The following is a 13,574-nucleotide window of genomic DNA, read 5'->3' on the forward strand; positions in this document are numbered from 1 at the left end:
AAAATAGGATCAGCACCTTGGATAGCTCCTTTAGAGTTCTGGCTGGTTCAGACTGAAACCTGGAATGGATTTACAGCCCCACCGAAACTGGAGCCATCAGCCTCCACTGTCACAGAGGGATCAGGGAGCATAAAAACATCAGCTCCTCGGCAGGCCTAATGCCTATCAAAATAAGCTCTTCATAGGGCAGTGAAAACCATCAAGGAGAGGGCAAGTGCGGCCTCCCTAGGAGGGGAGTTTCATAACCTAGCAGCACCCGCTGAGAAAACTCTCCCCTTGTTTCAACCAGCTATACCCTCAGATGTTAGGATGCGGGGGAAAGCCTCTCCAACAGCTTTTAATGCAAAACAGCATAGTAGTAAAGTGACTTAGGATACTAAAAGGTGTGTGCTTTCAAGGTGAGACCCAGAGATAAGCATGCCAAAGGTGGCTAGCGGAAGCTGACCCCTGAAAAGCCTCTCCCCTGAGGGTTGGGATACCCTCTTGAATAGGACTGGGCTGTGGCATGGGCTGATGGAGAAAAGGAGGATCTCCCCAAATCAGGTAGAGGCCCCTTCATCTGGAAAGTCAGCTTCTGCAAGTCCCCTTCAGCACACTTATCTCTAGATCCAACCCACCATCTCACTCGGGGCCTCCTTTGATCAACATGCTTCCACAGAAGCACTTTTGCAATGATTCCCACGACAGCTCTCAGAAGAAAAATGTTACAACAAAGTTGGACATTGGTGTGAATTTAGGGACAACCCCATGAGTAAGAATCTAGTAGCCTAGCTATAGGACTATCCCAAAAGAGCCACATGACCAAAGAAATGCTAACCTCACGTTTTGCCATGTGTATGCCACCCACATAATGCCTTTCTCTGGGAGCAAGTTTTACATCGGAAGAACAGCCTCTGAGCCTCGCGCCATGTGACCACCTCTACTCTGGCCAGCCAAGAAAAGGAACTCAATCCATTGAGCTGGAGACTGTCAGGGCTGGCTGAACTACTCCCTTGCAGTGTTTTAGCCCTAAAGATTAGAGTGCCTTAAGCCCACCAACCCAGTTTGGGTAGCATAGCTTCCCTAGGAGTCCTCAGGTAAAATGTTACAAAATGTTTGCTCAGTTTTAATGCAACTCTTTTGAAAAAATAAAGGGGGGGGAAGCACCAATGAAATAATTTTTAAGGTTCTGAGTTCTCCCTCAAGTTGCAGCCGAACCCAACCTATAGCTCAGTGAAATCCAATATGCATGCCGAAGAACCCGTTTCAGCATTTGCACTGACTTTTGAGTATGGGAAGGCAAGGGGAAGTCACCTTTTCTGTGGAACAGGCTGCACAGTTTTCCATCTTACAATCTTTCGAAGTTGTCATTTGCATGAGCGGCCTGGCACCTTATTGGAACTTCTTCTTTTTTGTGCTAGTACACAGTAAACAGGGTAATGATTTTTTTAATTAAAAATAAAACAAAACGGGGCCCTTCTCACAGAATGGCACCAAACATGTGCCTTATTCTTTAACTCAAATATATTTTGCATGACCTTACATGAATTGCTTAGATAAAAGCCTTTTTCCCCTCCTACTTTTGTTATTTTAAAGTGCAGATGCATTTGAGTCATTTTCCCCCTTTGTTTCATATCCTTAAGATCCACAGCTTCAAAGACAGAATGTCAGCATGCAGTCGATTTATGACTGAACTCTTGAAGAGACACTGAAGAATTACCTTGTCAATCACCCCAAGGACTCTAAAGGCCTTCAGTTCCTCGGCAGGGCTCCTTAGGTTCCAAGAGGGCCTTGAACTTAGTGATCCTGGAGGCTAATGGAAGATATCAAAGATTACAACATCAATCAGGGTGGTACTTGAAGGAAGACTGCCTGCTGGAGCAAATGCCAGGCTGAAGGAAACTAAATTTATCATAAATCAGAGAGAGGGGAGATGAAAGAAGTTTGCTGTTTGTCCTTAATGCAAAAAAAAAAAAAAAAAAGGAGAAGAAGAAGAAGGGGTGGGGGGAACGAAAGAAAAAAGAAGTTGATCGTAAATAAATTGCAGGGATACTGAAAATGGAAATATTGCAAAAAAGAGTATAAATATTTTTTAAATATTCACGATTTAGACATTTTCCCAGGTCTTTGTGCATGCAAGGAAAACTCAGGAACTCTGCTGAAAACCCCATCTAGTCCCATTCGTCGGGATTTGAAGGGAGAAGGGGGAAAAAGAATTACAAGCTATAGGGCAGCCCTCCTCAAACTGATGCCCTCCAGCTGTGTTGGAATACCACTCCCCATCTCCAAACAGCATGGTCATGCTGGCTGTGGATAATGGTAGCCCCACACATCTGGAGGGCACCAGGTTGGGGAAGACTGCCATATATCTTTATTTTAAAAAAAAGAACACAGGAAAGTGACTCCCCACCTAACTACAATTGCTGATGCTGAGGTTTTGCATGCAATCAGAACCCCTGTGTGAGTATGGATGTCTGTGGGGCAGGCCTAGCAGCATGTCTGATACCAGGAGCAGCACTAGCAGCCCAGCCACACATTTGGTAATCATGCAATGCTCACACAATCCACATGTGCAGGGGGCCTATGAAGTCATATTTAGGTGTGACAAGTGAAGGGAGGGGCAAAGAATATTGGGAAAGAGGAAGGGGAGAAAAAGCTGAGGTGAGTGACTGTCCCTCCTCTGACTTCCAAGTGAAGCTTTCTTTTGCACTGACAGGGCAGGTAAAATAATTTCACAAGTCCAGAGATTTAAGATCTGCTTTAAATTTGGAAAGATGTGAATTAGTTCAGAAGTGGTAAATAATCATAAAAATAATGTCAAAGCAGAAGAATCTTTTTCGCTAAGGGAATCAAGTTAATTTGTTAAAACCAGGCTCCAGCCTCCAGTAGACCTGATCCAACGTTTCAGATATTACATTAAGAATATAGGATGCAATTAATAGATTTTCCACATTTTACGTGGGAAACTGGCATAGAAATTAATGTTGTTGCTATTATTATTTATTATATTACTGTTGTTTTTGTGGCCCTCCTTTCACACACATTCCACGCACCATAATAAAGGGTATTTTGCTCATTTTTAATAATAATTTTCATACGGAATTTTATTTTATTTTATTTTTGAAATAAAAGTAAAGGCAACCAAAAAGAACATGCATAACAATAACAATACACAATAAAGAAACTCACTGATTGCAATCTTTAATATACCATGATTTTTTTTTTAGAACGCCCCCAACCCGGGAAACAAAAAGCATGTTTTTGCAAGCCACTTTGGACATAACATTATATGAGAAACTGGGATATAAACTGAATGAATAAAATAAATAAGAATGAGACAGGATATAAATACGAGATCTGCCATTAATGTTATTCCTTATAACCTATCAGCTTGGAAGTAAAATGGGAACATCCACCCAGAGGCAAAAGTTTCTGCATGCTCAGGGAACTCTCTCAGTATGTAAAGTATGTTAGCTTATAAATTAAATGAAAAGGGAGAGCAGGGGAAGCAGCTCAATGGGGACTGATAATACTCGGAGGCCTCCAGGAACCACAAAATGTTGAGGGTATCAGAAGGGGTGCGGAACAAAAAGAACAAGAAAAACACTGACAGGGGGAGTTGAGCCGCTTCAGCTCCTATAGTTCCCCTCGCCCCAGGAGGGAAGAATACACTATACATTGCGGTTTCAGGAGGGAAGAAAGGATAAAGGACAGTTTTTCCCTTTCCCACTCTCGAGTAACCTTTCCCCTGTCCCACTACACAGCATGTAGCATTAATGACTGAGATTTGGAGGGTGGTGAGAAACAAAACCTATGTCATTTCTCCTTTTCCAGCTCCTAAAACCTCCTTCCTTGTAGGCCCTGTAAAACACTACAAGGGTCCTGTTCCAGGGCAGTTGGATCCACAAAGAGGAGTATGCCTGTTGGGGCTGGGGATATGGGGCAACATTTCACTGCAGGTCCCCTTTTGTAATATTTTAAACCTATTCCCTCTCAACCGTGTTCCACGTTGTAGGCCATTTTAAGTTTGTCCCACAGAACGTAACTAGAGCCATTGGGAATCCTGCAAAGTTAACAATCCACAGGCTTTTCTAAATAGGAGACTGAGTTAAGACAGTTGAAGTGAAGGGGTTTTTTTCCAAGGCCATCCACTTTATTGCTGAGCAGACACTTGGTCCTAGGCCTCTTAGGTCAAAACTTGATATCCTGGACCACATTTCAACCCTGTTCCATGTGGCTAGAGTGGCTGTGTGTCTCTCACAAGCCGCATGTACTTATGCCAAAATAGATGAATTACTCATGGTAATTATGCAAATTCCCAAACAGAAGTCACTGTCATGTAGGAAATTGTAATCTTTCATTAAGGACCTTCGTTGTAAGAATGGAAAGAACCCAAAGGGAATTTACGCTCAACCCTCTTTGGTAAGGCAGGGTTCCCTGCACCACCACCACAACGACAAATTAACTTACAATTAACCAGCCCCACGGGAGGAAAAAAAATCTCATGAGTCCTCCAAAGCTTATGTGAGGTTTCTTTTTCCATTTTGTTCTTACTCTCCATTAAAAAAAAAAAAAACAGGCTCAAAACAACAACAAAGGTAATTGCCACTCAGTTAGGCAGATTAATTTTCCTCTTTCCCTATTCACAGCAACTAGCTGCCTTCAACTATTCTTAGGGTTGTTCAAAGTAAGATGAAAGACTCATTTGCCCTTTTTTGTCCTTCTGTGATACAAATGTAGACAGACAGGAAGTTTGGAACTTTTAACATTTGCTACATGAGAGCAGTCATCCACAATCACACACATTTTTGTGAGACTGCAGCAAAAGACATCTAAGCTAAGAACAGAAAGGTCCTTGGGGATTTTTTTTTTTTAATTGTCGTGGTTGAGGAAGGACAGAGTCAAGATTTATTTAAGAGTGACTCGGGACTGAATTCCAAGCCCAAGTGCAACAATTTCAGTTCCATAAATGTTTAACTACTGCTATCTGCTGAAAGAAGATCTATATAAAAGATCACACCAAAGATGGCATTAGAAGCTCCTTAATGTTCAGCAAGGATCGCCAAGATGCCCTTCATCATGCTCTTATGGAATGCCTTTTTTCTACATTCCTCCCTGTCTGCCTACCCTCCAAACCAGAAGGAAAGACCTTGCTCCTAGTTTCCTTCATCTCAGGGCCAAACTTCATGTTATCTTTTTCAACATTGTTCTGGTCTTGAATGCAGGTGTTTTCTGACGGGTTGCCGCCACAGGGAGCCAGATTTGGATTGGGACCCTACCGTGAGGGTTGGAGGGGGGGCTGTAACCCCATGCCCCCTAACAGAGTCTTGATCTGGATCAGAACTGCAAACTGCATGGCCCCCCAAATGATCCATTTGTTTCAGTGGATTCTTTTTTTATCTATCTATCTATCTATCTATCTATCTATCTATCTATCTATCTATCTATCTATTGCATTTGTATCCCACCCTGTATCATTAAGATCTCAGGGCGGCATACAGATAAAATCAATTTAAACAGTATAAAACAATAAATAATTTAAACACCTAAAAACATATGCAATGCAATGGCAGGAGCAGGGGGCACCCCCACCCACGCTAGTGGCCCGATCTAGATTGGGGGGGGGGCACGCTGGCAATTTGTAAAAAAAAAAACACCTGTCACTGCCCCACACCCAAGGCCAGAACTACACAGAAAAAGCCAAATATGATTTGGCTCTCAGAAATATGATTGGTTGAGATTTGGGGTGGGGCTTTTTCTACTGTAGCACCTGCCCTTTAGACGTTCAGGCCCAGGGAAATTTACCAAGCAACTTCCTTGTTTCTTCCCAAAACAAGAAAGGTTTTCTTCAGCTACAAATAATGATGATCCTGCTGGAATACTGACTTTAGCTGGTGTGACTCTTTTAATAGTTTTTATTTTGCCTTTATGATTGTTTAGTGATTTTTAACATGGCATTCTTCTAAGCTGAAAATCAGTAAAGAAATAAAATTATTCCCGGTGAGTCAAAAAGGACAAGAAGGCTGCCTTCCCTCTCTGCATCTGCCATCCTTTGTTCCATATTTGCATATATTTGTTCGGCTTTCTTCACACGGAGCTTTTATCCTGAGATTGAAATTGCTCCTTCACAGAAGTTTGCGGGCTCTTTACATGATGTCATGAACCTCCAGAGTGTCTTCTGCACTAAATGCCCTGTGTTCCATGTTTAAATAGATTGCAGATAACGAGCTATCAGATTACCCCGTTCTGTTCCGCTTGAGTTCCCTCCGTGAAAAGAGGAAAAGTGGCAAGAAGAGGAGGGAGATCAATGAACAATAATAGAAGACTCAGATGCAGGGAGAAGGAGGGAGAAAGGAAGCGGGTGAAAAAGGGAGTCATCGTGATCCTGCATTTAAAACAGAAGCAGAAAGCCCTGTTTTAAATGCAGGATTTTAGGCTGGTGTAGAGATGCCCTTTATCTGGCATAATTCATTCTGCTTCCGCTAATCATAAGGAGATACAAGCAGATGTGAAGTGCATACACACCTACCCAACCCAAGAAACTTTAAATTGTTTTGTAAATAAAATAAACAGAACCTACTCCAGTGGTGGAACTATCTTCTGATGAAGGTCTACAATAGAGGCTGGAAATTTTTTCGGCTCTCATCAGATATTCTGAGGTCTTCCTCTTCACTGCTTCACGACGGGTTGGGCTCGACTCCCCTGTGTGCCGTAAGAGGATATTGTTACAAAACATTTGACTTTTGAGGGGTTGAGGTCTTTCCTGTAGCTTCAGATAGAGTCAATCATTTTCTGGGGCACACTGTGAGACACTGGAAGCTTATCAGGAGCTCCTCAATGGGAGGGTAAGCAATGGCAAAGTTTCCTGAAGTTTGCCCATCCACTAACTATTAATGTGCAGTTCCAGGTAAGTACAAGATGTGTTTTAAGGGACACTCTTGGGTCATATGGGCCAATGGCAAAGCCTGGCCACTGCCCCCAAATGAACTGCGCATTACCCTAAAAATAACTTTCTCCAACATGGTGCCCTCCATATGTTTTGGACCACAACTCCCAGCATTCCTGACCATTGGCCATACTGGCTGGGGTTGATGGGAGCTGAAGTCCAACACAACTGGAGGGCACCAGGTCAGGGAAAGCTGCCCTAGAATATGCCCCAGAATCCCCTGCAATATAAAATGGCCCTATGGAAGACACTTTGCAGTTCATCAGCAAGCAAGACACTGTAGACAATGTTACCTGAAAATCTGAAAACTGCCAACTTAAATCATGGATACTGATTACCCATAAAACCATGGCAATTCACTCTTTTCTCAATGCTTATAACCATTTCATACCAATGGAAAGCATTTCCCAACGTAAAATTTCTAGATCCTTAAGACATTACCAGTGATAAGCAAACAGAGAGCCAGTGTGGTGTAGCAGCAAGAGTGTTGGACTAGGAGCTGGGAGATCCAGGTTCTAGTCCCCACTCGGCCATGGAAGCTCACTGGGTGACTTTGGGCCAGTCACACACTCTCAGCCCAACCCACCTCACAGGGTTGTTGTTGTGAGGATAAAATGGAGAGGAGGAGGATAATGTAAGCTGCCTTGGGTTCCTTGCAAGAGGAAAAAAGGAGGGGTATAAATGCAATAAATAAACAAACAAACAAACATGCAAAAAGGTCACAACTTAAAAACACACCTGCTTGGGATTATGGGTCAGTATACTAGAACATTCTTCTAGTAACTAAGACAAAATCCAAAAACTGTAGCTTCATACAGTTACAAATTTAATTTTAAAAAATGAAATGTGAGGAAACAAAACAATTACTCAACAATAAATACATTATTATCTCATCTCATTTCACACACACACTGTAATACACACGTGCACTCGTGTGCACACACAGTAGTGTGGTGCTGAAAATTTCTTCCACAGTTTTTTAAACAATTCTTTCAATTTCATAGAAAATAAATTGCTTTCGAAAAGAAGCTCAAAGGAGAAATTTTGGGAGAAGTTATCATTTCTTGGGTTCGGGGTTCTTGCACTTCCCTTACTTATGAGGTGGCTGAGGAGCATGCCCAAGTGTCCTATCTTCCATTGTACAATCACGTCTCCAGCAGCCTGTAGCCCCCTTGGCTTCCTGCACTTCAATTAAAGCCCAAGGGAAGATATCATGAGGTAATTCCTACCATAAGGCTTTTTCAGATCAAAAAGTGCAGGCAGGCTAGGTGGCTGCAGAGCAATGGAGAGCTATGTAGTGGAAAGGAAAGACACACACAGCACCCTCGGCCACTTGGCAGTGATTAGATAAGCTCAAAAATGCCTTCAAAATGCTTTATAAAACATCCAGAGGATGAGGTAGAAAAGTTGAAGCCTCTTTTATGGGGGAAGAAAACTTTCAGGAAATTGGAGGACAGATTTTTGGCACAGCAATAGTTCCACCTCTGTCCTGGAGCTAGATACAACGCTACCCCCATCAACCTGCATTTTGGAGGATGCAAAATGGGGGTGAGGCCGCCAACAGAGGTGATGCTGTTGCTACTTGTAATGGCAGTGCAAAAAACCAAAATCCCTTACAAAAAAAGAAACAAACCTGTGAGAAACTGCTGAAGAATTTCTCCTCCCTCTGCAAAAATTCGGTGGACCCCCCCCCCCCCGGGCCATAAATGTGGGGGAGAATTTCGAGGTCATTTTCTCAGCGGTCTAGTATGTATCTTCCAGTAAAGATCCAAAATCTGGTGAATGCCAGTGTGGCGGCAATCCCAAATTAACTTCATGAATGACTATTTCCCACTATTCCCTAGGGTTGTCTGCATTCACAAGATTCACCAAATTTTGGACATTCACTTTAAAGTCTATAATATACATATACACAATTTTAGTACTTCATTTAATATTAACATTTTTAACGTGTTCTTTTTGAGCTATTAATTACAAAGCCAAAGGGGAAAATATCTTGTCTCTCCTTAATTGAAAGAGACTACAGATAACTGCTGCTTATAACAATGTATTTTTGAGTTTGTAACAGTTAATACATTTAAGATGCCTCTCCAAAGCCTCTGATTCTATCACCACATAAAGAAAGAGTAGACAAAGAAACAGCTAATTATTCTGAATTTTTAAAATTCATAATCCCAACACATATCTTGAAATCTTCAATGGGATACATCCAGCTCTTCATTACTTTTAAATACACCTTGAGATTTTTAAGTGTTGAGGGTTCTTTTTGGAAACACACACATACAGAATACAAGTGTTAACTGTATTAAAGTTTTTAATTATTTTAACAGCAAGCTCATCCAAGGTCATCCCACTTCAAACAAAATATTCATTTTCTATTTAGATGTTTTCCTAGATACCAGCAGTTATTTGTGTTTCATTTGATAAAGATCAACGTTTTTCACCTAAATCAGTCAGATTTTTTTAAAAAAATTCAGTAATGCTGTTTTTAAATGTTTAAAAAAACTATCCTCCTCTGAAGAAAGATATAAAAAGTGTGGTAATGCTGATGACAGGGACCTTCAAATAAAAAACCCTTCGAGATTCCACCCCCCTCTCCCTCTCTCTCCATTTACTATACAGCAGCTGTGCCTCGCACAAATTCACATGAATGAAAATATTTAGGGCGAGAAACCACCCCCTTAGCTTGTTTTCCATATGACTTTCCTGTAATTATTTTGTAAACTGTTCGCACAACAATATATAAAAACATCTGCAAAAACAGGTAATTAATGTGTCAAGCTAAACTAATGCATTTTTATGGTGGCCATGCTTCGTCAACTGTAATTATAACTCTTTTTAAGCAAATGATGATGTGTTTGTTGCAATGTGAAAGTGGTTATTTTAGATGCTCTGTTCACCGTTACTGCAAACAGAATATTAAAAAAGAAAAAAAGGGGGGGGGGAGAACTATACAGCTACTACGCAACACATGCCGGCTTCTAGCCATTTCTAGCCATTTGCTTCCTCCACTGCAAACCATCTTGCATGTGAAAGAATTAACGTTTCTTCTATTTGTATCTGCATCCAAGCTGCGCAGGTTAAAATGTGCTCTCCTTGGCCACTGAAGAGTAAAAATAATAAGCAGAAAAATGTATGCCTCATTTTCCTTGCAGCTTGAAGGGCTGCCTGACAACATTATGCAGCCACTGTGTTCACTGCTACCACACTAGCTGTAGTTTCCACAATCTATAATGATAAAAGAGTATGTGCATCTGTCCATCTGTCTGTTAGCGCCAAGTCCGTGAAACCTAGACACCTGAAACTTGACATGCATACTAAGGGGATCCAAGGGTATGCACCTCACTATTATTTTGTTTTTTAAATGCATTATTAAATTTTAATTAAGTTAAATGTGTCCATGTGGGTGAAGCCTGCAGTAGCTTCTTCAGCCACTAGGGGCAGACTTCCCTAACCAGCACATAGCTTTGTAGTCCATACAGTTTGAAGCTAAGGGGAGATTAGTAGGCCCAGGGACACTGCTGTATGCCTACCCCCTGCTATGGGGTAGGAGCCCCCCTCAGGGGGGTGGAATGGTCAGACCCCTCCCTCAGGGGCCTATAAGGTTGCAGCATGGCAGGTAATGTGCCTCGGGGCACCAGTGGCCATGGCTTTACTCAGCCGGGGCAGGCACCATGTGTCCAACTTTGACAGCTCAAACACTTGGCTGTATCAAACAAAAGGCTATTGCAGCCTGTGCAAAGCCAGGTATGTTCGCTAGTTATTACATAAAGCATGAAGGGTAAATGCATGCACCTAAACTTGTAGCTGTCCCAGCACCAAGTGTGAATTGGCCCTGAGGGCCTCCTATTGATGGGCACTGGAAGGGCATACTTTGTGGCAGCAGCAACAGTCCAAGCTGCTGGATCTAGACACCATTTTTATTTCCCACAATGCCCCAGAGCAATGCAACCCCGGGGGCACTGTGGGAAGTCCAAATGGTGACTCGGCCCAGCCACCCTGCACTGCATGGAGGACCAGGCCAAAAACGGGAAGTAGCCAAGATATCTAAGCTACCTAAGATGTAAGCCTAACAAAGCATTAAAACATTGGACTTCAGTGAGTCACAGCCTGACCTAAGGTGGATTACAATAGCAGCACTACCACCATAAAAATATATGGGGTAGCGTCTAATTAACTCCTCCTGATGATGGAACGGAGTCCCCCATGCACCCTCCAGAGGGTTGGGGAAAATAAGCCAGCTTCATGACCTAGTTATGAAGTGTGAAGTTGTCTTGTTTCCACTGACCATAGTTAAGATTAACCACCCTTTGTCCAGACAACCCAACAAGCTGTGGTTAGTCTTTAATGGAAGTGAAAGCCTCAGAACTCCTCCGTAAAGCCGCAATGGGGGAGGAGGGGGGGCACACAAGTCTAATGTTTGCCAAGCCTTTTTCTTGTAACGTAAACTACGGTTTAGCTCTGTGTCAAAACCAGCCCAATAGGATATTAAGGTCACAATCCTAAGTAGATAGGCGGCCGCCTTCAACCTCGGAGGCGACAGCCTATCCAAAGCAAGCCAGGAGAGGCACGGGGGGATCGTTCCCTCTGCGCCTCTCCTGCCTTGCTCTTTTTCACTAGACAGCCGTTTTTGTCTGTCTAGTGGCGGGGGGGGGGGGGCAGCCAGGAGAGGAAATGAAATCTCTCCATAGAAAGCACTTCAATACAGGAATAAGACTTGGGTGTAAATCAGGGATGGGAAAACTTGTGGCCCTCCAGATGTTGTTGGACTCCAGTTCCCATCAGCCCCAGCCACCACAGCCATTGGTACGACACATTGGATGTGTCGTACGTGCAGCTCTGCCCTCCCCACCCCAGAACGCCCCCAGCCCCACCCCTTTTCAGTCGCTCCACACTCGTCTTCTGAGCACAGAGGATGGAGCTTCTCAGCACTGCCTTGGAGGCAGTGCGGATGAGGGAGGAGGTCAGATTTCCAGGAACCGACCTCAGAGCGTGGACTCCGAGGTTGGTTCCCATAGTAGAGCATATCCTATGGCCCACTAGACAGTGTCTAGCAGCCATAGGATTGCTCCCTATATAGGATATTAAATAATGGGATATTAAATAGGATATTAAATAATGATAATACAATCATAAAACTCATAAGAACATATACTCAAAAACTCCCATAAAATAGTAGGATAAAACGGGGCAGGGGTGGGGGAAGAGAATCAAAACAATAAGAACATAAGAAGAGCCATGCTGGATCAGACCACAGGCCTCTCTAGTCCAGCGTTTTGTTTACCTAGTAGCCAACCAGAAACCTATGGCAGGCCCACAAGCAGGACATGAGCACAATAGCACCCTCCCACTCATGTTCCCAGCAAATGACATACAGAGCCTTACCATCTCTTATACTGGAGGTAATATGCAGCCATTATGACTAGTAGCTATTGATAGCCTTATCCTCCATGATAGCCTTATCTTCCACAGTACATAGCAATATGTACGAAATCTACCTCCTATTTCTTATATTGATATGTGCTCTTTCAACCAAATTGGGCCCGAGCATAATCATTACTAAAAGCCAGTCTGGATACACAACAGAATTCCTACTTTGAAGGCACTTCCATATGAGAATTAATAGGAAAACAATGCATAGACTGTCACGCATGAGGTTCACATAGGCTATCACATACTTACTTACACAGCTGGGAAAGGCCATGATCTACAGCAGGGATGAGGAACCTGTGGCCCCCCAGATGTTGTCGGATTACAACTCCTATCAATCCTAACCAATGGCTGTGGTGGCTGGAGCTGATGGGAACTGGAGTCCAACAACATCTGGAGGGCCACAGGTTTTCCCATCCCTGATTTACACCCAAGTCTTATTCCTGTATGGAAGTGCTTTCTGTGGAGAGATTTCATTTCACATCATTTATTATATTTCTATACTGCCCAATGGCCCAAGCTCTCAGGGTAGTTTACAAAGATTAAAAACTTAAAAATATAGTACTGTGCACACTATATAAAAAACACAAGCTACAAACATATAAACAGAGTTGACACACACATCCAAGCAATATCCCATGGCCTAATTAAAAACCTATCATATGCTGCCAAATGCCTGAGAGTAGAGGAAGGTTTTAACCTGGTGCCGAAAAGATAACCATGTTGGCACCAGGCGGGCCTTGCTGGGGAGTTCATTCCATAATTGGGGGGCCGCCACCAAGAAGGCAGTCTCCCTTGTTGCCACCTTCTAAGCCTCCCTCAGGGGAGGCACCCGGAGGAGGGCCTTAGACAATGAGCGTAGTGTACAAGTAGGTTCATGCCAGGAGAGGCACTCCAGCAGGAGTAGTTCATCATGTTCGGAGTAGTTCTGTTATAAAGAAGTTAAAAGAGCCTTCATTTAGATCCTATTTTGTCTTCTAATATAACTTTCAGTTTCAAACACAGCATGTCAATGGTACACTCCCACTATGTTTATATATTCAGTCCAGAGCACTTCATTTATGGAATAATTCCAAAAATTAAAGCGATGCGTAAACGTTGCCTGGATGTGAAAAGTTCAGTTATTTATGGCTTTGAAGAGACAAGTGTATTTTGCTTTCCTTTAGCAAGTACTGTAAAATCAATGCTTTGCATCTCCATCCTGTCTGTAGAAGTAAGA

The 13,574-nt window shown here is 42.8% G+C and overlaps 1 protein-coding gene across 8 annotated transcripts in view; it reads right to left on the reverse strand.

Moving 5' to 3' along the window:
• The window catches only part of RPS6KC1 (ribosomal protein S6 kinase C1), a 144,087-nt gene that overhangs the window by 59,871 nt on the left and 70,642 nt on the right, over positions 1 to 13,574 (reverse strand). For all 8 annotated transcript variants that reach the window (XM_084828813.1, XM_084828812.1, XM_084828807.1 and 5 more), the window contains 2 exons: positions 6,560 to 6,681; positions 1,700 to 1,792 (listed from right to left, as the gene is read on the reverse strand). In XM_084828813.1, coding sequence (XP_084684939.1) covers positions 1,700 to 1,792; positions 6,560 to 6,681 — 215 coding nt within the window. The remainder of the gene's footprint in view (positions 1 to 1,699; positions 1,793 to 6,559; positions 6,682 to 13,574) is intronic.

This window comes from Heloderma suspectum, chromosome 1, assembly GCF_057233095.1.
Source record: "Heloderma suspectum isolate Gila_16-S chromosome 1, 16-S_ref, whole genome shotgun sequence".
In the NCBI taxonomy this organism is placed as follows: domain Eukaryota; kingdom Metazoa; phylum Chordata; class Lepidosauria; order Squamata; family Helodermatidae; genus Heloderma; species Heloderma suspectum.